At 44.0% G+C, this 25,577-nt stretch overlaps 3 protein-coding genes across 3 annotated transcripts; all 3 read right to left on the bottom strand.

The window, feature by feature from the left end:
- Positions 1-4,667: 4,667 nt before the first annotated feature.
- Positions 4,668-7,741, bottom strand: LOC311145364 (uncharacterized protein). Its single transcript, XM_084181585.1, has 5 exons — positions 7,623-7,741; positions 7,435-7,462; positions 7,277-7,306; positions 5,188-5,352; positions 4,668-5,055 (listed from the first exon to the last, which is right to left on the bottom strand). Exons 2-5 carry the CDS (start codon positions 7,442-7,444, stop codon positions 4,955-4,957), a joined length of 306 nt encoding a protein of 101 aa, XP_084037711.1. The 5' UTR covers positions 7,445-7,462; positions 7,623-7,741; the 3' UTR covers positions 4,668-4,954.
- Positions 7,742-10,084: 2,343 nt separating this feature from the next.
- On the bottom strand, positions 10,085-13,165 carry LOC311145677 (interferon alpha-inducible protein 27, mitochondrial-like). The gene is made up of 5 exons (XM_084181939.1): positions 13,036-13,165; positions 12,848-12,875; positions 12,691-12,720; positions 10,609-10,773; positions 10,085-10,476 (listed from the first exon to the last, which is right to left on the bottom strand). Exons 2-5 carry the CDS (start codon positions 12,855-12,857, stop codon positions 10,376-10,378), a joined length of 306 nt encoding a protein of 101 aa, XP_084038065.1. The 5' UTR covers positions 12,858-12,875; positions 13,036-13,165; the 3' UTR covers positions 10,085-10,375.
- A 4,008-nt stretch (positions 13,166-17,173) lies between these two features.
- Positions 17,174-19,119, bottom strand: LOC311145678 (interferon alpha-inducible protein 27, mitochondrial-like). The gene is made up of 5 exons (XM_084181940.1): positions 19,001-19,119; positions 18,813-18,840; positions 18,656-18,685; positions 17,698-17,862; positions 17,174-17,565 (listed from the first exon to the last, which is right to left on the bottom strand). Exons 2-5 carry the CDS (start codon positions 18,820-18,822, stop codon positions 17,465-17,467), a joined length of 306 nt encoding a protein of 101 aa, XP_084038066.1. The 5' UTR covers positions 18,823-18,840; positions 19,001-19,119; the 3' UTR covers positions 17,174-17,464.
- Between the last annotated feature and the right edge of the window lie 6,458 nt (positions 19,120-25,577).

Genomic DNA, 25,577 nt, shown 5'->3' on the forward strand with positions numbered 1-25,577 from the left:
GATTAGCACCAGTGGCCCCAAATCTATCTTGGCACACTGACCTTCTTTTCCTCACTCGTGATACCACTAACACATGGTGTGTCCCTGTTCATTGTCACTCATTCAGCTTAGGAGTTTACACACCTTAATGAATATTTTATCACAAATCCTCATATCAGGGTCTGAATACTTTCCAAATGCACTGTACGTTTTCTCCCGTTTGGTGGGTGTGCCGAGGTGTGGCTTGAAGCAATGAGTGACGTATTTAAAGGTGACAGCGTTCCCCAACCCATAACCAACCCCTCCCTCCCTCCCTCGTTCAGTACAAACCATTCCGCAACATAGCAAACGTTCAAGCGAACTGAACGCACCTCAGGATCAAATCCTCTGTTTTTTTATACAGTATGACTTTACGCGCATAAAAACTGTTGATGGAAACGTGTTTATTATGCCAAATACTTCCCAATATTACACAGAGTTATTGATCAATAAAGCTCACCCATGTTGATGTTGTCCATTGACGTTCTTGAAACTGAAGGAGCCTCAGTCAAACACACAAACCAAGCAATGTGATGTCAGAGGACTTACTCCTCCCTGTATATATGGTCTATTGCTGCGTTCATAACCATGTGGGAAGTGGGAATTTACCACACGAAAGGGAAAAATCCACTTGAACGGCCCCTCCAATGGGTAATTGATAGTGGGAAATTCGTCTATCATTCCGAGCTCTGAATTCTCCCACATGGTGACCTCTGATGTCACCGGTCACCTATTAAGGAAATGACCTCGATAAGTTTTATTGTTGCAGTTAAAATGCAACAAAATATTATTTATAAAAAGCAATCTAATGTGGTTTTTGAACACTATAATTTGTTTGCAAGCATGATAGCTGTACTTTTAGTTTCTCAACGAGTTCAAAGCACATGAATGCATTCAACTAGTATTTACAACTTCACAACTGTTAAATTCCCACCTCCCACTTGGTTATGAATGCAGCGTATGGCTCCTTCCCAAGCAGCCTGTTTCCTGATGCTTCCCAACAGGGCTGGGTTTCCCAAAAGCATCGTAGCACTAAGATCATCTTAATTCCATTAAAACTAAATGGATGAAAGGTGATCTTAGTGCTACAATGCTTTTGGGAAACTGGAGATCATTTATGTTTAGAAATACAACAAAATTATTTGTTTATGATAATTTATGATATTGAAAAAGTCCTCTCTGAGAGACAAGGTTTTCCAATCTCTCCCCAAATTTTCCCTAGGTGTGTGTTGTTCTTCCCAGTGGGCATACAACGTTATAAAATACGTATTTTTCTGGTTGAAATCTGGTATGCACTTCATATAACCAGATCACAACCAGATTAAGACGTCTTTATCATGACGTCTTTTTGGGGGGGTGCTGAGGAGTATTTCTGTCTGTAATAAACCCATTTTGTGGGGATGAACTCATTCTGATTGGCTGGGCCTGGCTCCCCAATGGGTGGGCCTGGATCCCAGGCCCACCCGTGGCTGCACCCCTGACCAGTCATGTGAAATCCATAGATTAGGGCCTAATGAATTTATTTCAGTTGACTGACTTCTTTATATGAACTGTAAATTATATGAACTGTATTTTTGAAATTGTTGCATGTTGCGTTTATATTTTTGTTCAGTGTATATAAACATGTGCATAGTATTTGTGGGCCATACACTCATTGAATATAAGACACGAAAACCATTACAACTGGAGTAATGTTCTTTTTCAGCAGGGTTTGCATGATTCAGCTTAGCACAGTTGGCAAACAACAGTTGGCAAACAACAGCTGGCAGAGCGCACCAAAGCGGTTTAGGGTCTCATGGCATACTGTAGTCAACATTCTGGGCTCGGGCCTATTTAGTTTGATATAAAATAAAATAAAAAGTTATTGGTCACATGCCGAAAACAACATGTGTAGACTTTACCGTGAAATGCTTACTTAGGAGCCCCATTCTCAACAATGCAGAGTTAAAAATAGGAAATAGGAAATAGTAACACAAAATAACAAGGCAATATACAAGGAGTACCAGTACCGAGTCAATTTGCAGGGGTACGAGATAGTGGAGGTAATTGAGGTAATACATTATGTACATGTAGGTAGGGGTAAAAGTGACTAGGCAATCAGGATAGATAATAAACAGTGTTCAGCAGCGTATGTGAAGAGTGTGAAAGTGTGTCTGTGTGAGTGTGTGTGGGGTCAATATGCGTGTGTGTGAGCGTATGTAGTGTGTGTTGGAGTGTCAGTGTAGTATGTATGAGTGTGTAGATAGAGTCTAGTGAGTGTGCATAGAGCCAGTGCAAGGGAGTTTGTTGAAAAATATTAAGTAACAAATAAAAAGGGTGTCAATATAAATAGTCCGGGTAGCCATTTGATGAACTGTTCAGCAGTCTTATGGCTTGGGGGTAGAAGCTGTTCAGGAGCCTTTTGGTCCCAGACTTGGCGCTCTGGTACCACTTGCCATGCAGTAGCAGAGAGAACAGTCTATGACTTGTGAAAGACTCCAGCCACCCAATGTTTAGGGCCTTTCTCTGACACCACCTGGTATAGAGGTCCTAGATGTCAGGATGTTTGGCCCCAGTGATGTACTGCGCTGTACGCACTACCCTCTGTAGTGCCCAGTGCTTAATTTGTCAATTGGGAAGTGCCGGAACAAAAAGTAAGCCCGAGAGAGGGGTGACCTGGGTGGCTCTTAGGTACCTGAACAAATTTTTTATAGCCTAGGGTTCAGGAAAATTTTCAACGAATTTCATGCAATTCTACATAATTTTAGATGACTGGATACTTATTTAATACCTCACAAATGATCGAAATGACAGGGTACTTTGACACTGACAAACTGAGTATCTGAAATCAATCAAAACGACCTTGTGGAGATACACATATTGTACAATATGAGGAGGAAATTATAGTCCTAAAAAATATTTCCAGCTTCACTGACTCACCCAATGATGCGCAGCTCACTCGTGCCAAAAGCTTATCTCTCTTGTTTTACTTTGTAAAACAATGCTGTTCACTCAATAGGCCTATTTGGAAGTTGATAACTTGGTAGCCTACAGACAGATTAGTCTTCTCTTTTCAGCAGGATCCATTTTTGCTTTCCAACCTGTGTTTTCCCTTGATTGTATTTTAAATATTGCATCAAGCGCTATGATGAAACTGGCTCTCATGAGGACCGCCACAGGAATGGAAGACCTAGAGCTACCTCTGCTGCAGAGGATAAGTTCATTAGAGTTACCAGCCTCAGAAATTGCAGACCAAATAAATGCTTCACGGAGTTCAAGTCACAGAAACATCTCAACATCAACTGTTCAGGGGACTGTGTAAATCAGGCCTTCATGGTCGAATTGCTGCAAAAAAACACTACTAAAGGACACCAATAAGAAGAAGAGACCTGCTTGGGCCAAGAAACACGAGCAATGGACATTAGACCGGTGGAAATGTGTCCTTTGGTCTGGAGTCCAAATTGGAGATTTTTGGTTCCAACCACTGTGTCTTTGTGAGACTTGGTGAACGGATTATCTCTGCATGTGTAGCTCCCACCGTAAAGCACGGAGGAGGAGGTGTTATGGTGTGCTTTGCTGGTGACACTGTCTGTGATTTGTTTAGAACTCAAAGCACGCTTAACCAGCATGGCTACCACAGCATTCTGCAGTGATACGCCATCCCATCTGGTTTGGCCTTAGAGGGACTATTATTTGTTTTTCAACAGGCTGTGTAAGGGCTATTTTACCAAGAAGGAGAGTGATGGAGTGCTGCATCAGATGACCTGGCCTCCACAATCCCCCGAACTCAACCCAATTGAGATGGTTTGGGATGAGTCGGACCGCAGAGTGAAGAAAAAGCAGCCAACAAGTGCTCAGCATATGTGGGAACTCCTTCAAGACTGTTGGAAAAGCATTAAAGGTGAAGCTGGTTGAGCGAATGCCAAGATTGTGCAAAGCTGTCATCAAGGCAAAGGGTGGCTATTTGAAGAACCTCAAATATAAAATATATTTTAATTTGTTCAACACTTTTTGGTTACAACATGTGTTATTTCATAGTTTTGATGTCTTCACTATTATTCTACAACGTAGAAAACAGTAAAAATGAAGAAAAACCCTTGAATGAGTAGGTGTTCTAAAACTTTTGACTGGTACTGTATAAAAAATAAATAATAATGGCATTTTCCTACCAGTTTGCGACCAGAGTAAGAAGTCATAAAAAGACGTCATATTGACGTCTTTTCAACCAGGTTTTGCCCACTGGGTTCCTGCTCACTTTAAAAGGGTAGTCCACACAATTAACAAAACGCAGGCCTGGTTGCAGACGTAGTGCAATCAACGCTTTGGGTTGGTTTACCTAGCCACTGGCAAAGATAAAACATTTTCTAATAAAAAGAACTGGAAGTAAATACGATATTTAACATGTAAATTCCATGCCCAAATCAATGATCTCAAAGTAACTTCAAACCAAGACATTGAACTGATTTTCAATGGAATGGGCCCCCGTCCACATTAGTTGGCCTACAATAATATTTATAGCCTATAAATCTGCAATCACAAATGTCATTTTATACAGACAAATGCTTTAGTTTTCATGCATTTCCACTACATTAAAATGTAATCGAATTTCAATTAATCTCTTACATTGACCAAATTAAAATGGAATTGACCAATAAGCACAACCTCATTGGCAAGTTGAAAATATATTTATATTTATTCAGTCTTCATAGCAAGGGAATGCATTGCAATACTCACTGATCTTTTCACTAATCAACCTCAACACATCCTCTTTATCAGTCAGAAATCAATGAGAACATTCAGTACCCTCATAACACTGTGTGCTATAGTCAACTTTTCTATCCTACAGCTCAGCACATACAGTATGGGACGAAGCCAAATATTCAGTATAATCAATGATATTATCAATATAATCATAGCGAGGATGAGACCCCAGCGTCAATAGGGCTGAATGTTGAGGTCACCCCCTGAACTTCGACGTCACCCATCCCACCGCTCCACCGGCTGCCGCTCCTACACTTCCCACAAACACTGTGGCCACACTAGTGAGTCCTGCAGCTCCTAGAGGAACAGCAACCAGATTAGGCCTATTTATGTCAAACACACTAGTTAAAATCATGACAGAACCACAAGACTGTCCTGATGAATTTAGTTTACATTACATTGAAAAATGCAATTTCTTGTCATCTTTACCTGCTGACTGTAGAGCAGCAACAAGGCTCCCTGCTGCTACCCCACCTCCATTGGCCACGGCTGCAGAAGACATCATGCCTGCTGCGGTTGATCCAGCTGCAACCCCACCAGCACCAAACCCCATCACTCCCAAAGCAACAGGGGCCATGAGCATTGCAGCTGTACCTGTCAGGCCCAAACAACAAACCTTTCAACAAGCAAACAAAAACACAGGAGTTCTGGGTCACACCTCCCATAAGCAGATATGGCACTACTGTCATGTGCACGAGGGCAAAATTATAGTGCAGAATGCAGATTGTAGACATGTCTCCCCATTCTGTTGTTTAAATTGTAATAAAGTGACAAACATTTGTTTTGACATTGGAGTTTTGTAGTAACAAATATCAGGATTCCATTATGCTGAGTCACGGGCCACCAGTCTATGGCCCGTGACGTGAACGGGCAAAAGCGGTGAGGGAGGAGCGCCCTTCTTAAATTGAACAGTAATTTGCGGCACTCTTATGTTGTCAACAAAGCAGCATGGTGCATCGTCCAGAAACATACAACATATATGTTTGAATTTTCAAATTACTTTTCATTTGGAAGGCAGATAAAGCATTTTTATCAAAAGCAAATCAATTGTACATGTGAAAACACAGAATCATACTCATTACTCCATGTGCTTAATTACGTCAATATTGTTTTGAGATGACATGGCCATGGGCTTTGAACGGGGCACCTGGCTCACGCCCAGGAAGCAGCCCGGGTCCAAAACGAATGCAATCAACTTTCACCCGGTGCAAAACACACCTACCCAGGTGCTCGGGCCAGATTAATTGAATCCCCTCATTGTAAGTATATATATATATATATATCAAATAAAAGCCATGTGCAAGTCACTTCTTCCCTTCTCAGCTGTCTATCTTAGCCTCCTGGTTTCCAACAATCAACTTGCCCAAATGGACACTTGGACTGACCCCTTCCACCCCAGGTCAGAGTGTTTTAATCGGAAGAAGACGACGCAAGTTTTGGCTGGTGACCAAGTTGACTGTTCACTAGGAAGATTGTGCGTCCGTCTAAGAAAGTGAGTTCAAATCAAATCAAATCAAATTTTATTGGTCACATGCGCCGAATACAACAGGTGCAGACATTACAGTGAAATGCTTACTTACAGCCCTTAACCAACAGTGCATTTATTTTTAACAAGAAAAGTAAAGATAAAACAACAACAAAAAAAAGGATTGAGAAAAAAAGAGCAGAAGTAAAATAAAATAACAGTAGGGAGGCTATATATACAGGGGGGTACCGTTGCAGAGTCAATGTGCGGGGGCACCGGCTAGTTGAGGTAGTTGAGGTAATATGTACATGTGGGTAGAGTTAAAGTGACTATGCATAAATAATTAACAGAGTAGCAACAGCGTAAAAAGGATGGGGTGGGGGGGGAGGCAGTGCAAATAGTCAGGGTAGCCATGATTAGCTGTTCAGGAGTCTTATGGCTTGGGGGTAGAAGCTGTTGAAAAGTCTTTTGGACCTAGACTTGGCACTCCGGTACCGCTTGCCGTGCGGTAGCAGAGAGAACAGTCTATGACTAGGGTGGCTGGAGTCTTTGACAATTTTGAGGGCCTTCCTCTGACACCGCCTGGTATAGAGGTCCTGGATGGCAGGAAGAGTTGGGCCTACTGTTGGGGGTTTTGTGCTGCTAAACGATGCTTAGTTACTAATAGTACTGGAAGGCATGGATATAAGGATGAGCCCAACAACTTCTCTCTTAGATGGGTAATATTTAATATCCAACTGTTAGGTTCACATACAGCATGTCATACCTCAAAAGTTAGTTATTCCGTTTAGAAAAAGTATATTTCTAAATAACTGAAGAGTGTGTCTGTGTGTTAATACTATGGGTGGTGGTAAAACTCTGGATATGAACACATCTGCCTGGTTCTTGCCGGACCGCCTGTAGTGGGGTCAGACCAAAGTAGAGTCAGCATTAAGTCACTAATTGGTGAGGGCATCTAAGGCCAACCACTCAGATGGCTCCAGCTAGCCCTTTTTACAGTCATGTATCTGTAGGCTATTCATTCTTAGAGGAATTGGTAAAAGGACACTTTACCAGTTCCAACTGCCATGGCAATCACCGATACTAAATAGAGAAACAAGCATTCAGTACATAGGTCATCATCATTATGGTTAACTAAACTAATGCAATATTTTTCTTAGACAAAGCAGTTACCTTGCCAAAACTAACCCCAAACAATGAACTATACTCACCAGCCACCATTTTCTTGGATTCAACTAGCTAAAAGTGAGATAAAGATTCAGTTAATGTTGTTGTTAGTGACAAAAGATCTACAGGCATTCTCACAGGCTATCTCAGAAGGAAACTGATAATACAGCGCCAACACAACATAGCATACAGCATTATAACAGAATAAATCAAATATGGACATGTTACCTACCCGTTTGAGTCTTTGTTCAATGAGAGTGACTCTTGGATGTGTAGACTATAATATATTACACAAAAGTAAACCGGAGTAGGCTACAGTACTTTAGTGTCGTTCGACAATCCTGATTTCGCGACAGCACATGCTTCTTATTCGATGGGGTTTAGCGGCGGTTGTCATCCAATGTTAATGGTTCATTATCGCCACCAGCTGGCTGGTGTATTGAATAAGAAACTTTAAAAAACATTGCGGGAAAACGACATCATAAAAAATAAAACAGGTCAACTAAGAAAACCCATCCCACTTCTTCAATCACAGTCCACTCCAAAATACATCCCTACACAGATGGCGGTCCATTCACTGACAGGATTTCTTGCACGGCCGTGAAATCACAAAGACCCAAAAAACGTTCAGCGGCATTCACAATGATTCCAATTTTCTTAGACTTCTTCTCCACGTGTGCTGTACGGTTTATGACCATTGCAATAAATAATACAAAGTCCACCTTTTTAACATGTAGTATTTCACTATCCCTCGGTTGATGAGAAACCTTCACTGGTCGTGGTGGCTCTATTACCATTGTTTCTTCCCCGCCATTCGTTACTTCCAATCTTCTCACCGCCTCCAGATAGGAGACACGCTGGACACTCCTTAACCACCTCATTCTCATTCACCCTAACAGGGCACTCTAGGCGCATGTTCACCTCCACAGTTGCAGCATTCACGTCATCTGGTTTACGATATTCTTCCCTTCTGCACACACTTGACCAAATCTTTTACATTTATGACACTGAAGGGGCTTGTGCACAAAAGCTCTTACAGGGTATCTCGTGAATACTAACTTTATATGAGAAGGGAGAGACTCATCAAAAACAGTCGCATGGATTAAGTGAAATTATTTTCAGCATACAGGTCAGTCGACGTGCACCAACCACTCCATCGATGTCTTCAGTATTATCCTCTGCCTTCATTTCTTGCGCCCCCCAGAAATAACCCACTTGATAGGCGCCCTGCTACGAAAATCCACACACAGGAAACTTTCACTCCGATATCTTGAGTCTTAAAACACACTTCTGCTCCGCAGACACACAAAAACTCAAAATAAGACCACTTCTTGTAAGATCACACTCTGTTTCAAAATGTTTATGATCAAGTCCAGAGTAGTCAATAACTCTGTGGTAGCCTACAGTACTTTTGTTCATGAGTCAGAGCTGTAACTTTGTGATCATCTACTGGACAAATACGTTTGTGGAAATCTTCTTCGGAGTTAACAGCGGTCGACAATACCGTTGCAATACCGCCCCCAACTGGACTATAATATATATCCATTATACTTTGCGATAAAGGGAAAAGGATTACCAAATATTTCTTATAACTAAACCAAGATAGACCACAACCTGTCGTTTCCAATGGGAACAAATTAGTCATAGTGGGTAGAACAAGAAAGGAGGTGGGCAGAGCCAAGCACGAGCTAGCGAGATCCTATTGGTGCGTTCTAGCATGCATCTGCATACTTCCGTTAGGGAAAGCCTACTATGAAGTGTTTGTGCCCAATAACTCAATTTTCCTTTGCACTCCTAAACAACGCAATTTTTAAAAACTTCTACAAAGAGTAAACTCTATAAAACTTTACCCACTCTGTTCATAACATATTCTAGTTTTGGGAACAGAAAATTGCATTGAGATCAAATATTTCATCGATGAGAAAATCTGCAGAATGACGGCCAAAATCCATCTCGTTCCATCTTCTCCCACCTCCAGCCAGTGGGCTTCCTCTCACTACCATATTTGGTAGTGAGTGGAAAAGCAAGGCGGATGCTTCACATTTATACCTCCGGTGAAATATCGGTCATTGTTCTGTGGGATTACTCTACCTCTATGATATCATTGCAGTCGGCAAACAAATGTTTAAAGTGCATGCCGCCACCTACTGTGCTGGAATGTACCCTCAATCATGATCTGCCCAATTCTGTACTACCATGAAAATTAAATTCAAAAACAAAGAAATCCCTAACTTCTACCACACCCTCCCCCCAAACCCTCCTCCAACCTCATTAAACTTTATCATGCTGAAACACTCCACCCTTAGGATTGTTCAGTGTCATGACTCACATGTGATGGCCCCACATGAGAATTCCAAGATCAGAATACAGAGAAGCAACAGTCTACTCTCTCTCTCTAAAAAGAACTGGAAGTAAAAACGATATTTAACATGTAAATCCCATGCCCAAATCAATGATCTCAAAGTAACTTCAAACCAAGACATTGAACTGATTTTCAATGGAATGGGCCCCCGTCCACATTAGTTGGCCTATAATAATATTTATAGCCTATAAATCTGCAATCACAAATGTCATTTTATACAGACAAATCCTTTAGTTTTCATGCATTTTCACTACATTAAAATGTAATCGAATTTCAATTAATCTCTTACATTGACCAAATTAAAATGGAATTGACCAATAAGCACAACCTCCTTGGCATATTGAAAATATATTTATTTTTCTTCAGTCTTCATAGCAAGGGAATGCATTGCAATACTCACTGATCTTTTCACTAATCAACCTCAACACATCCTCTTTATCAGTCAGAAATCAATGAGAACATTCAGTACCCTCATAACACTGTGTGCTATAGTCAACTTTTCTATCCTACAGCTCAGCACATACAGTATGGGACGAAGCCAAATATTCAGTATAATCAATGATATTATCAATATAATCATAGCGAGGATGAGACCCCAGCGTCAATAGGGCTGAATGTTGAGGTCACCCCCTGAACTTCGACGTCACCCATCCCACCGCTCCACCGGCTGCCGCTCCTACACTTCCCACAACCACTGTGGCCACACTAGTGAGTCCTGCAGCTCCTAGAGGAACAGCAACCAGATTAGGCCTATTTATGTCAAACACACTAGTTAAAATCATGACAGAACCACAAGACTGTCCTGATGAATTTAGTTTACATTACATTGAAAAATTCAATTTCTTGTCATCTTTACCTGCTGACTGTAGAGCAGCAACAAGGCTCCCTGCTGCTACCCCACCTCCATTGGCCACGGCTGCAGAAGACATCATGCCTGCTGCGGTTGATCCAGCTGCAACCCCACCAGCACCAAACCCCATCACTCCCAAAGCAACAGGGGCCATGAGCATTGCAGCTGTACCTGTCAGGCCCAAACAACAAACCTTTCAACAAGCAAACAAAAACACAGGAGTTCTGGGTCACACCTCCCATAAGCAGATATGGCACTACTGTCATGTGCACGAGGGCAAAATTATAGTGCAGAATGCAGATTGTAGACATGTCTCCCCATTCTGTTGTTTAAATTGTAATAAAGTGACAAACATTTGTTTTGACATTGGAGTTTTGTAGTAACAAATATCAGGATTCCATTATGCTGAGTCACGGGCCACCAGTCTATGGCCCGTGACGTGAACGGGCAAAAGCGGTGAGGGAGGAGCGCCCTTCTTAAATCGAACAGTAATTTGCGGCACTCTTATGTTGTCAACAAAGCAGCATGGTGCATCGTCCAGAAACATACAACATATATGTTAGAATTTTCAAATTACTTTTCATTTGGAAGGCAGATAAAGCATTTTTATCAAAAGCAAATCAATTGTACATGTGAAAACACAGAATCATACTCATTACTCCATGTGCTTAATTACGTCAATATTGTTTTGAGATGACATGGCCATGGGCTTTGAACGGGGCACCTGGCTCACGCCCAGGAAGCAGCCCGGTTCCAAAACTAATGCAATCAACTTTCACCCGGTGCAAAACACACCTACCCAGGTGCTCGGGCCAGATTAATTGAATCCCCTCATTGTAAGTATATATATATATATATATATATATATATATATATATATATATATATATATATATATATATATATATATATATATATATCAAATAAAAGCCATGTGCAAGTCACTTCTTCCCTTCTCAGCTGTCTATCTTAGCCTCCTGGTTTCCAACAATCAACTTGCCCGAATGGACACTTGGACTAACCCCTTCCACCCCAGGTCAGAGTGTTTTAATCGGAAGAAGACAACGCAAGTTTTGGCTGGTGACCAAGTTGACTGTTCACTAGGAAGATTGTGCGTGCGTCTAAGAAAGTGAGTTCAAATCAAATCAAATCAAATTTTATTGGTCACATGCGCCGAATACAACAGGTGCAGACATTACAGTGAAATGCTTACTTACAGCCCTTAACCAACAGTGCATTTATTTTTAACAAGAAAGGTAAAGATAAAACAACAACAACAAAAAAGTATTGAGAAAAAAAGAGCAGAAGTAAAACCGGCTAGTTGAGGTAGTTGAGGTAATATGTACATGTGGGTAGAGTTAAAGTGACTATGCATAAATAATTAACAGAGTAGCAGCAGCGTAAAAAGGATGGGGTGGGGGGGGCAGTGCAAATAGTCCGGGTAGCCATGATTAGCTGTTCAGGAGTCTTATGGCTTGGGGGTAGAAGCTGTTGAGAAGTATTTTGGACCTAGACTTGGCACTCCGGTACCGCTTGCCGTGCGGTAGCAGAGAGAACAGTCTATGACTAGGGTGGCTGGAGTCTTTGACAATTTTGAGGGCCTTCCTCTGACACCGCCTGGTATAGAGGTCCTGGATGGCAGGAATAGTTGGGCCTACTGTTGGGGGTTTTGTGCTGCTAAACGATGCTTAGTTACTAATAGTACTGGAAGGCATGGATATAAGGATGAGCCCAACAACTTCTCTCTTAGATGGGTAATATTTAATATCCAACTGTTAGGTTCACATACAGCATGTCATACCTCAAAAGTTAGTTATTCCGTTTAGAAAAAGTATATTTCTAAATAAATGAAGAGTGTGTCTGTGTGTTAATACTATGGGTGGTGGTAAAACTCTGGATATGAACACATCTGCCTGGTTCTTGCCGGACCGCCTGTAGTGGGGTCAGACCAAAGTAGAGTCAGCATTAAGTCACTAATTGGTGAGGGCATCTAAGGCCAACCGCTCAGATGGCTCCAGCTAGCCCTTTTTACAGTCATGTATCTGTAGGCTATTCATTCTTAGAAGAATTGGTAAAAGGACACTTTACCAGTTCCAACTGCCATGGCAATCACCGATACTAAATAGAGAAACAAGCATTCAGTACATAGGTCATCATCATTATGGTTAACTAAACTAATGCAATATTTTTCTTGACAAAGCAGTTACCTTGCCAAAACTAACCCCAAACAATGAACTATACTCACCAGCCACCATTTTCTTGGATTCAACTAGCTAAAAGTGAGATAAAGATTCAGTTAATGTTGTTGTTAGTGACAAAAGATCTACAGGCATTCTCACAGGCTATCTCAGAAGGAAACTGATAATACAGCGCCAACACAACATAGCATACAGCATTATAACAGAATAAATCAAATATGGACATGTTACCTACCCGTTTGAGTCTTTGTTCAATGAGAGTGACTCTTGGATGTGTAGACTATAATATAATACACAAAAGTAAACCGGAGTAGGCTACAGTACTTTAGTGTCATTCGACAATCCTGATTTCGCGACAGCACATGCTTCTTATTCGATGGGGTTTAGCGGCGGTTGTCATCCAATGTTAATGGTTCATTATCGCCACCAGCTGGCTGGTGTATTGAATAAGAAACTTTAAAAAACATTGCGACAAAACGACATCATAAAAAATAAAACAGGTCAACTAAGAAAACCCATCCCACTTCTTCAATCACAGTCCACTCCAAAATACATCCCTACACAGATGGCGGTCCATTCACTGACAGGATTTCTTGCACGGCCGTGAAATCACAAAGACCCCAAAAACGTTCAGCTGCATTCACAATGATTCCAATTTTCTTAGACTTCTTCTCCACGTGTGCTGTACGGTTTATGACCATTGCAATAAATAATACAAAGTCCACCTTTTTAACATGTAGTATTTCACTATCCCTCGGTTGATGAGAAACCTTCACTGGTCGTGGTGGCTCTATTACCATTGTTTCTTCCCCGCCATTCGTTACTTCCAATCTTCTCACCGCCTCCAGATAGGATACACGCTGGACTCTCCTTAACCACCTCATTCTCATTCACCCTAACAGGGCACTCTAGGCGCATGTTCACCTCCACAGTTGCAGCATTTCACGTCATCTGGTTTACGATATTCTTTCCTTCTGCACACACTTGACCAGGGGCGGTGTGTTCATTAGGGCGATATGGGCGACGCACTGCCAAACGGGAAAAGGAAGGGATTTTTTTTCTAATCAATTATATCACGGCAACAGTAGTTATCAGTGTTCTAATCTAGACGTCTGATCTGCCACTAAATGTCCAATCAGGCTAAAGTCGTGCTGCAAATGGCCCCGCACCTTTTGGGGCGATTTCAGTCAGGTTGAAAATCGCCCAGGAGTCTCTCATAGACTCTCATGTAAAATCTTTTTTTTTTCAAATATCAGAGCTTTCAATACAATCTCTATGGGTTCCGGGAGGGCTTGCACTTACGCGCTTTCGTCATACGTAACATAACCATGAACATAACTAAGAAAAGAGCGGGTAGCAGCGTCAATCAATTCACGTACTACTGTCAAGATGGCTAGCTTTGCGAGGCAAAGATGAAACTGAGGGCTCCACCAACCCTGGTATTTTTCTTGGACTTGTCAACTTTGTGGCACAATTAGATGAGGTGTTTGATGACCATCTTAAAAATGCTAAAGTTTTCAAGGGCACATCAAAGACCATTCAAAACGAGCTACTGGAGTGTATGCTAGCGGTCATGAGGGAACATATTGTGGAGGAGGTGAAGTCGGCGAACTTCGTAGCTATCCAAGCTGACGAGACCACGGACGTTTCTACACAGACACAGCTGGTGCTTGTGCTGAGGTACATAGATAGCAACCACAAAGTGCAGGAGCGCTTTTTTGAGTTCCTTCCCATCTCGGAATCAACCTCAGTCTCAATCGCCAGTGTGCTTTTGGAGAGACTGAACAGTCTTTTTGCCGACGACGAGAAAGTCAAACTCATTGCGCAAGCTTACGATGGAGCCAGTGTGATGAGGGGAGAGAAGGCTGGTGTGCAGCAAAAGGTGCGTGAGCATTTCAAGAATGCCCATTACGTGCATTGCTATGCGCATCAGCTGAATTTGATCATGCAGCAAGCTAGAACAGTTTCAGTACAAGTAATGTAGCCTCTCTCTCTCTTTGTCCCTCCCTGTCTGTCTCTTTAACACACACACGCCCAAATCAGTTCACAGTTGATGTTGTTTAAAATAGTTATTTTTCATTTATTTTAAAGTAAAAAAATAAATAAAAATCTGTTCATGTTCATTTTTACAAATCTATACAATTGGCCAGAATATGGTTGTTCATATTTACAAATCTATACAATTGGCCAGAATATGGTTGTTCATATTTACAAATCTATACAATTGGCCAGAATATGGTTGTTCATTTTTACAAAGCCATACAGATAGCTGTGTTTACCTTTTCTAGAAATTATTTTCAAATTCTGTTTTCAGGCAAAATGTCTATCACTGTTCATTTTCACAAATCTATACAAGAGGGCAGAATATGGAAGTCTATAAAAATTTCTTATTACCAATAACTTGCATCAATGTTTTCAGTAGCCTCTATCAAAAGCTCCTGCTTGCTTGTTGTGAATTATGCTCAGGTGCACATATTTCCAATTCAACCATGAGGCCTTTTTGAAGCAAGTAATGTGTATATCAGTATTGACTTATATGCTGCCCCTGTCTTCATGTTGTTGCTGGACATATCTTTTTTTAAATGTGTGTAGGTCACCTAAATCATCAGAAAAATTGCCCCCCCTGAGAATTTTTTCAGGAGCCGCCACTGCACTTGACCAAATCTTTTACATTTATGACACTGAAGGGGCTTGTGCACAAAAGCTCTTACAGGGTATCTCGTGAATACTAACTTTATATGAGAAGGGAGAGACTCATCAAAAACAGTCGCATGGATTAAGTGAATTTATTTTCAGCATACAGGTCAGTCGACGTGCACCAACCACTCCATCTATGTCTTCAGTATTATCCTCTGCCTTCATTTCTTGCGCCACCCCAGAAATAACCCACTTGATAGGCGCCCTGCTACGAAAATCCACACACAGGAAACTTTCACTCCGATATCTTGAGTCTTAAAACACACTTCTGCTCCGCAGACACACAAAAACTCAAAATAAGACCACTTCTTGTAAGATCACACTCTGTTTCAAAATGTTTATGATCAAGTCCAGAGTACAGTCAATAACTCTGTGGTAGCCTACAGTACTTTTGTTCATGAGTCAGAGCTGTAACTTTGTGATCATCTACTGGACAAATACATTTGTGGAAATCTTCTTCGGAGTTAACAGCGGTCGGCAATACCGTTGCAATACCGCCCCCAACTGGACTATAATATATATCCATTATACTTTGCGATAAAGGGAAAAGGATTACCAAATATTTCTTATAACTAAACCAAGATAGACCACAACCTGTCGTTTCCAATGGGAACAAATGAGTCATAGTGGGTAGAACAAGAAAGGAGGTGGGCAGAGCCAAGCACGAGCTAGCGAGATCCTATTGGTGCGTTCTAGCATGCATCTGCATACTTCCGTTAGGGAAAGCCTACTATGAAGTGTTTGTGCCCAATAACAAAATTTTCCTTTGCACTCCTAAACAACGCAATTTTTAAAAACTTGTACAAAGAGTAAACTCTATAAAACTTTACCCACTCTGTTCATAACATATTCTAGTTTTGGGAACAGAAAATTGCATTGAGATCAAAAATTTCATCGATGAGAAAATCTGCAGAATGACGGCCAAAATCCATCTTGTTCCATCTTCTCCCACCTCCAGCCAGTGGGCTTCCTCTCACTACCATATTTGGTAGTGAGTGGAAAAGCAAGGCGGATGCTTCACATTTATACCTCCGGTGAAATATCGGTCATTGTTCTGTGGGATTACTCTACCTCTATGATATCATTGCAGTCGGCAAACAAATGTTTAAAGTGCATGCCGCCACCTACTGTGCTGGAATGTACCCTCAATCATGATCTGCCCAATTCTGTACTACCATGAAAATTAAATTCAAAAACAAAGAAATCCCTAACTTCTACCACACCCTCCCCCCAAACCCTCCTCCAACCTCATTAAACTTTATCATGCTGAAACACTGCACCCTTAGGATTGTTCAGTGTCATGACTCACATGTGATGGCCCCACATGAGAATTCCAAGATCAGAATACAGAGAAGCAACAGTCTACTCTCTCTCTCTCTAAAAAGAACTGGAAGTAAATACGATATTTAACATGTAAATTCCATGCCCAAATCAATGATCTCAAAGTAACTTCAAACCAAGACATTGAACTGATTTTCAATGGAATGGGCCCCCGTCCACATTAGTTGGCCTACAATAATATTTATAGCCTATAAATCTGCAATCACAAATGTCATTTTATACAGACAAATCCTTTAGTTTTCATGCATTTTCACTACATTAAAATGTAATCGAATTTCAATTAATCTCTTATATTGACCAAATTAAAATGGAATTGACCAATAAGCACAACCTCCTTGGCAAATTGAAAATATATTTATTTTTCTTCAGTCTTCATAGCAAGGGAATGCATTGCAATACTCACTGATCTTTTCACTAATCAACCTCAACACATCCTCTTTATCAGTCAGAAATCAATGAGAACATTCAGTACCCTCATAACACTGTGTGCTATAGTCAACTTTTCTATCCTACAGCTCAGCACATACAGTATGGGACGAAGCCAAATATTCAGTATAATCAATGATATTATCAATATAATCATAGCGAGGATGAGACCCCAGCGTCAATAGGGCTGAATGTTGAGGTCACCCCCTGAACTTCGACGTCACCCATCCCACCGCTCCACCGGCTGCCGCTCCTACACTTCCCACAACCACTGTGGCCACACTAGTGAGTCCTGCAGCTCCTAGAGGAACAGCAACCAGATTAGGCCTATTTATGTCCAACACACTAGTTAAAATCATGACAGAACCACAAGACTGTCCTGATAAATTTAGTTTACATTACATTGAAAAATGCAATTTCTTGTCATCTTTACCTGCTGACTGTAGAGCAGCAACAAGGCTCCCTGCTGCTACCCCACCTCCATTGGCCACGGCTGCAGAAGACATCATGCCTGCTGCGGTTGATCCAGCTGCAACCCCACCAGCACCAAACCCCATCACTCCCAAAGCAACAGGGGCCATGAGCAATGCAGCTGTACCTGTCAGGCCCAAACAACAAACCTTTCAACAAGCAAACAAAAACACAGGAGTTCTGGGTCACACCTCCCATAAGCAGATATGGCACTACTGTCATGTGCACGAGGGCAAAATTACAGTGCAGAATGCAGATTGTAGACATGTCTCCCCATACTGTTGTTTAAATTGTAATAAAGTGACAAACATTTGTTTTGACATTGGAGTTTTGTAGTAACAAATATCAGGATTCCATTATGCTGAGTCACGGGCCACCAGTCTATGGCGTGTTTTAATCGGAAGAAGACGACGCAAGTTTTGGCTGGTGACCAAGTTGGCTGTTCACTAGGAAGATTGTGCGTGCGTCTAAGAAAGTGAGTTGGGCCTACTGTTGGGGGTTTTGTGCTGCTAAACGATGCTTAGTTACTAATAGTACTGGAAGGCATGGATATAAGGATGAGCCCAACAACTTCTCTCTTAGATGGGTAATATTTAATATCCAACTGTTAGGTTCACATACAGCATGTCATACCTCAAAAGTTAGTTATTCCGTTTAGAAAAAGTATATTTCTAAATAACTGAAGAGTGTGTCTGTGTGTTAATACTATGGGTGGTGGTAAAACTCTGGATATGAACACATCTGCCTGGTTCTTGCCGGACCGCCTGTAGTGGGGTCAGACCAAAGTAGAGTCAGCATTAAGTCACTAATTGGTGAGGGCATCTAAGGCCAACCACTCAGATGGCTCCAGCTAGCCCTTTTTACAGTCATGTATCTGTAGGCTATTCATTCTTAGAAGAATTGGTAAAATGACACTTTACCAGTTCCAACTGCCATGGCAATCACCGATACTAAATAGAGAAACAAGCATTCAGTACATAGGTCATCATCATTATGGTTAACTAAACTAATGCAATATTTTTCTTGACAAAGCAGTTACCTTGCCAAAACTAACCCCAAACAATGAACTATACTCACCAGCCACCATTTTCTTGGATTCAACTAGCTAAAAGTGAGATAAAGATTCAGTTAATGTTGTTGTTAGTGACAAAAGATCTACAGGCATTATCACAGGCTATCTCAGAAGGAAACTGCTAATACAGCGCCAACACAACATAGCATACAGCATTATAACAGAATAAATCAAATATGGACATGTTACCTACCCGTTTGAGTCTTTGTTCAATGAGAGTGACTCTTGGATGTGTAGACTATAATATAATACACAAAAGTAAACCGGAGTAGGCTACAGTACTTTAGTGTCGTTCGACAATCCTGATTTCGCGACAGCACATGCTTCTTATTCGATGGGGTTTAGCGGCGGTTGTCATCCAATGTTAATGGTGCATTATCGCCACCAGCTGGCTGGTGTATTGAATAAGAAACTTTTAAAAACATTGCGGGAAAACGATAGTTACCGGAGTGTAACTCCAGTTCAATGAGTGGAGCGGAGCCCCATAGGGGAGCTCTGCTCCTATTGGTTTAAGGCGGAGCGTAGCGCTCCAAAATGTACTCCCTGCCGAGCTCAACACTTCCCATCCAAACAAAAAGGTCAGGTCTAGCAATGGCTGCAACCAAGTCCCGCAGTACTGCAACCACTGTATGACAATACAAGTGTCACAATATACTGCGTCATCGGTTAAAAACCCGCCCCACCTAGTCCAATGGCAACACCAATGACTATTGGGCAGATCACCAGAATACCGGCCATACTAATCTGTACTAGCAGATAGATGGTACCTCAAAATCCTGTCACAATAATACCGACCACTCTACATTGTGTACATGGTAGGCCGCCTCACTCAATCAGTGGAACCCCAGAGATTAGTGGGCAGATCCCAGAACATGATTCATACTAATCTGAACAAGCAGATAGATGACGTCACATTCCGTCAAAATTGTCATGACGGGTCAAATAGTACTGTAACCAAGGTTACTACTATTATCCCTCATCATTCCGCCTCAACCCAGTTATTCACTGGTGGGCAGATCAATACATGCCCTCTACTGTACTGAACATGTCAGTCAGGAGTCATACCAGAATATGTCCTTCCATCAGAAGCGGACCTGAAAGAGACCTGTCTCCTCAGTCCTGCATTCCTCTCTCCTAGCTCAAGTCCTCCCCTCAGCCACGCTGAGTACAGACTGAGCCAAAGAGTTAGAAGACATATCCAAGAGATAGAAACGGATAAATGGAGACGGTGACGACCATGACGCCGCTGCACATATATCCTCTACCCCTGTTCCTCTGAAAAGGGCAGTAGAAGCCGCTACTCCACGAGTGGAGTGAGCTCTTATAGCCTTTCCTCACTCCTCTCCCTATGAGGAGGGGGAGAAAAATCCCACAGCTCCACGGTCTGTGATCTATATGAGCTCTTAATAACCGTCGGCACAAATGCCGGGTTAGAACGTAACACCGCTCTGCTCAGATCGCCATTAATGGCAAGGCAGTCGGGTCACAAATCACTAACACGCTTAGCCGTAGTCAAAGCGAGCAACAGTGCTGTCTTCATAGACAGCATCTTGAGGGGTATTTGATTCAATGGCTTGAACGGCGACTTACATAGCGCTTCGAGTACCAAAGCCAAATCCCACTGAGGAAGCATGGCTCTAGGCATTGGCCTAAGCCGCCGCGTTCCCAATAAGAAACGTTTCACTAGAGGGTGGCTGAAATCGCCGCTGCAAACAACTTAATGGTGGCGGGCGATCGCTGCTTATCAAACATAAACTGCAGGAAAGAGAGAACACTCTCAACCTAACAGCTCATGGGGTCTACACTCTGTGTGACACACCACTGTGAAAAGACGTTCCATCTACTGGCATACACCCTGGAAGTGGAACTGGCACGTGAACCCTGTATGGTCCTGATTACTGAATCAGATAACCCACGGCGCTCTAGCCTGTCCCTCTCAGGAGCCAAGCCTTCAGTGGTTGGTCAATTATGGGCAATTGCCCTATCGAACCCCCCGCCTGAGACAATGCGTCCCGTCGATGTGGAATTGTCCAAGGAGGTGCAATCAACATCTGACTCATCTCCGCAAACCATGGAGCCCCTGGGCGATCGGGGGCTATCAATATTATTGACAGCCCTCCTGATCTCACCCTGGCTAACAGTGGGAGAATGCAGGACAGCGGAGGGAATGCATACAGAAGAACTCTCGGCCTCGGGTGGTGCGCAAATGCGTCTCTTCCCAGTGGCGGTTCGTCCTGTTCTCTCAGAGAGAACCATAGGGGACATTGCGCGTTCACGCATGACGCGAATAGATCCACCTCGGCTCTCCCGAATTGTTCCCAAATCTGGAGAACAATGTCCGGATGCAGACGCCACTCGTCGTCTCGAGGACCCCCTCGCGACGTGAGGTCTGCTCCTACGTTCAAGTAGCCCGGAATGTGTGCTGCTCTCAATGAGCGAAGGTGCTCGTGAGCCCACAGCCACAATTCCTCTGCCGCCCGGTGGAGAGCAGGAGACCTGACTCCTCCCTGGCGATTTATGTGAGCTACTGTGGTCCGGTTGTCTGACCAGACCAACACATCGCGACCCCGAAGGGTAGACGCGAAGTGGGTCAGAACCAGTCGAACCGTTTCCAACTCCAAGAGGTTGATGTGGCGACTCGAAAGAGGCCACACACCTCCTATCGCTTGGGTCTGACATGTCCCTCCCCATCCAGTCAGAGAGGCATCTGTAAACACTGGAATGTAGGAGGACACTTTGCCTATCGGGACTCCGTGCGTTAGAATGCGCGGGTCTCTCCAATAGTTCAGATCTGCACTGAGCGAGAGGGGAACCACCACCAACCGATGAAGTTGACACACTGGGTCTAGTCTTAGTTGGGCGAACCATCGCTGCATCCTGCGCATGCACAGGAGTCCCAGCGGAACCACGGAATGGGCTGACGACATGAGACCCAAGAGTGACATGACCGACAGCGCCGTTACCGTGTGATTCGGACGACACTTTCTCAGGGCTAGCAACAAGGCTACCCTTCGAGGGTCCGAAATTCGAGCCCTCATCATTACAGTGTCTAGCTGTAACCCCAGGTAGACAATCTGATGACTGGGCCAGGGGGTGCTCTTTTTCCAATTCACAGCGAACCCCAGACGTGTGAGATGAATCACTGTCTGTGTCGTGTGAGTGAACGCCAACTCTGCTGACGGGGCGAGAACCAGTAGGTCGTCTAGATAGGCTAGTAACCTTATTCCCTGACGACGCAACGGTTCCAATGCCGCCTCCACACACTTGGAAAACGTGCGAGGTGCCAGGGCGTACCCGAATGGCATCCTCGTGTATTCGTACGCCACCCCTTGAAAGGCGAATCGCAGAAACTTTCTGTGACGCGGCTGCACCGGCACATGAAAGTACGCGTCCTTTAGGTCTACGCTTGTACAAAAGTCTCCTTTCTGGACACATTCCAGTAGACGTTTTGTCGTGAGCATTCGGAAGGGCCGTTTGGTTACGCTCTCGCTGAGAATGCGTAAATCCAATATCGGCCTCATTCCCCCCGTGTTTTTGGGCACCAGGAAGTAGGGCGAATACAGCCCTCTGTTCCTTTGCTCCTGGAGAACTACTGTGACCGCCTCCTTCGCCAAAAGTTCCGTAATCTCTGAAAACAGAGCGGCCACTTTTTTGGGCGTTTTCATCACCGTCTCCACCACTCCCCTGAATGGGGGCGGGGTCCGATGGAATTGGATGGCATAACCTTTCTGCAACGTCTGGTCTAGCCAGCGTGAGAGGGTACAGCTTCGCCGCCACTGCCAGCAATGCAGAGAAAGCGGGCGAGCGCGAAGCTGTGGTACATTCAATAGGAAGGACCTGTATTCCTCGATGGCCCTTGCCGCCGCTGTTCCCCAGCACTGAGGTGGTGGAACAGCCCAAGGCGGGCCTCCAATGAAAGGGAGAGGAAACATTAGCGCGTTCTGAGAGAAGCGGGGGCGCCGATACGTTGGTTAAACCCGTAACCGTAGTATTCCGGCCCTCCGTGAACGCAGCGCAGGTCTGAACTGCACTGACCGAGGCTATGGCCTGCGACAGAGCATCATCCCCAGAAAACGATTGCGTCATCATTCCAGAATCTGGCTGTGACTGCAGTTCGCTATGAGAGCCCTTCACTACAGTACTCCTAGGAGTCTGTAATGTGAGGTCTCTATGAGGTAACCCAAGGCGGCGCCTTGATACCGTCTTAACATTCACCTTCTGTGTGTGCTCAGCTCTGCACCTCTGGTGGGTTGAGCTACACTCAGCGTGGTGAGCATCAGCGCGTTCTGAGAGAAACGGGGGCGCCGATACGTTGGTTACGCCCGTAACCGTAGTATTCAGGCCCTCCGTGAACGCAGCACGGGTCTGAACTGCACTGACAGAGGCCTTAGCCTGAGACAGTGCGCCATCCCCGAATAGCGGCTGCGTCATCCTGTCATTATTTTTTTTACATTTTTAGTCATTTTAGCAGACGCTCTTATCCAGAGCGACTTACAGTTAGTGAGTGCATACATTATTTTTTTATACCCCCCGTGGGAAACGAACCCACAACCCTGGCGTTGCAAACGCCATGCTCTACCAACTGAGCTACATCCCTGCCGGCCATTCCCTCCCCTACCCTGGACGACGCTGTGCCAATTATGTGCCGCCCCATGGGTCTCCCGGTCGCGGCCGGCTACGACAGAGCCTGGATTCGAACCAGGATCTCTAGTGGCACAACTAGCACTGCGATGCAGTGCCTTAGACCACTGCGCCACTCGGGAGGTTAAACTCGTAATCGTAGTATTCCGGCCCTCCGTGAACGCAGCACAGGTCTGAACTGCACTGACAGAGGCCTTAGCCTGAGACAGTGCGCCATCCCCGAATAGCGGCTGCGTCTGACTGAGACTGCAGCCTGATATGTGAGACACTCACTACAGCACTCCTAGGAGTCTGTAATGTGAGGTCTCTATGAGGTAACACAAGGCGGCGCCTTGATACCTTTTTAATACCTACCTTATGTGTGCGCTCAGCAACTCACCCGTGGTGGGCTGAGCTGCACTCAGAGTGGTGAAAGAGAGAGAGCGAGAGTGAGGAAGGTCGAACGCTCTTGGATGTATTATGGAAAAGGGGCTCTTTTTGACAAAGTCAGGTGGAGCCAACTCTTTATCACACACATCAACAAAAACATTCTCCTCCATACCCTCAATGGTAGGGTGGGGGGGAACAGTGGGCACAATCACACTAGGTGCAGCGCCGTCTTCCGTTCTCTCCCCCTCGCCATGTCATAAACGGCGTCTCTTCTGGCCGCCCTTCGGGTGATGCCAGGATGATGCTTTAATGACCTCTCTCGCCGGCGGAATGGTCGGCACCTCAGGAGCTGTAGGAGGGGCGGGGCCCGCTCCCTTGCTGCTGAAGGCCGCCGTCTGACGCCGGGCACGACGCCGAGCAGTAGCGAGAGTGAGAGCCGCCCTCCATCATGTCCACTTCCGGTTGGAGGGAATGGGTGGCAGCTTAATCTCCAGCCGTTTAGCAGCCCTCTCAATGAGACCTGGAAATTCAGAGCGCAGAGAGGCTGTGGCGTCATCATCCAGGGCTGTAACAGACCTCACACTTTCCTGAGGGAAAAGGGGTGTTAAAACATCTGTGTCAGTGTAATGAATTATTCCAATAGAATATTCATTTCCTCCCCAATAGCCCTGTCATCTCCTGAGTCAGCACCCTCAGATGATACCTCAGAAGCTGAGGCTAACACTGATAGCACATCCTCAAGAAAAATGCCCAACGCTGCTTCCTCTCCTTCAAAAAAGGGAGGGCGCATAGTGGGGGATTAATGAGGCCGTCCCTGGCATGCTGTGTCCCTCAACCCACAAAACATAAGTCGGTGGGGGTCGACAGCCGCCAAGGGGAACAGCGACATTGAGCTCTGAAAATAGCTTTTGTTTAATACCTACCTTATGGAAGGAAAAAACTTGGTGTGCTCATTTTAGGTCGACGGCGTTTCTTCGTCCTGAGTCTTCTCTTCGTCTCTTCTTGGCTTCTTCAGTCTAGTCCAGTCGCTGAAGATAAAGGGAGGCTGATTGAGGGGAGGCATCCCCTCTTATAGGGACACCTGTACTCCTATTGGTTGCAGGTGTGTGCATAATTTTGTCTCAGGCTGATGCTGCCTTAGGGCAGTGGGTAAACCAATAGGAGCAGAGCTCCCCTATGGGGCGGAGCTCCACGATATAGAACGACATCATACAAAATAAAACAGGTCAACTAAGAAAACCCATCCCACTTCTTCAATCACAGTCCACTCCAAAATACATCCCTACACAGATGGCGGTCCATTCACTGACAGGATTTCTTGCACGGCCGTGAAATCACAAAGACCCCAAAAACGTTCAGCGGCATTCACAATGATTCCAATTTTCTTAGACTTCTTCTCTGCTTAAGCTGTACGGTTTATGACCATTGCAATAAATAATACAAAGTCCACCTTTTTAACATGTAGTATTTCACTATCCCTCGGTTGATGAGAAACCTTCACTGGTCGTGGTGGCTCTATTACCATTGTTTCTTCCCCGCCATTCGTTACGTCCAATCTTCTCACCGCCTCCAGATAGGAGCCACGCTGGACACTCCTTAACCACCTCATTCTCATTCACCCTAACAGGGCACTCCAGGCGCATGTTCACCTCCACAGTTGCAGCATTTCACGTCATCTGGTTTACGATACTCTTCCCTTCTGCACACACTTGACCAAATCTTTTACATTTATGACACTGAAGGGGCTTGTGCACAAAAGC

Source organism: Coregonus lavaretus (assembly GCF_964263955.1).
Source record: "Coregonus lavaretus genome assembly, chromosome: 18".
Lineage (NCBI taxonomy): Eukaryota > Metazoa > Chordata > Actinopteri > Salmoniformes > Salmonidae > Coregonus > Coregonus lavaretus.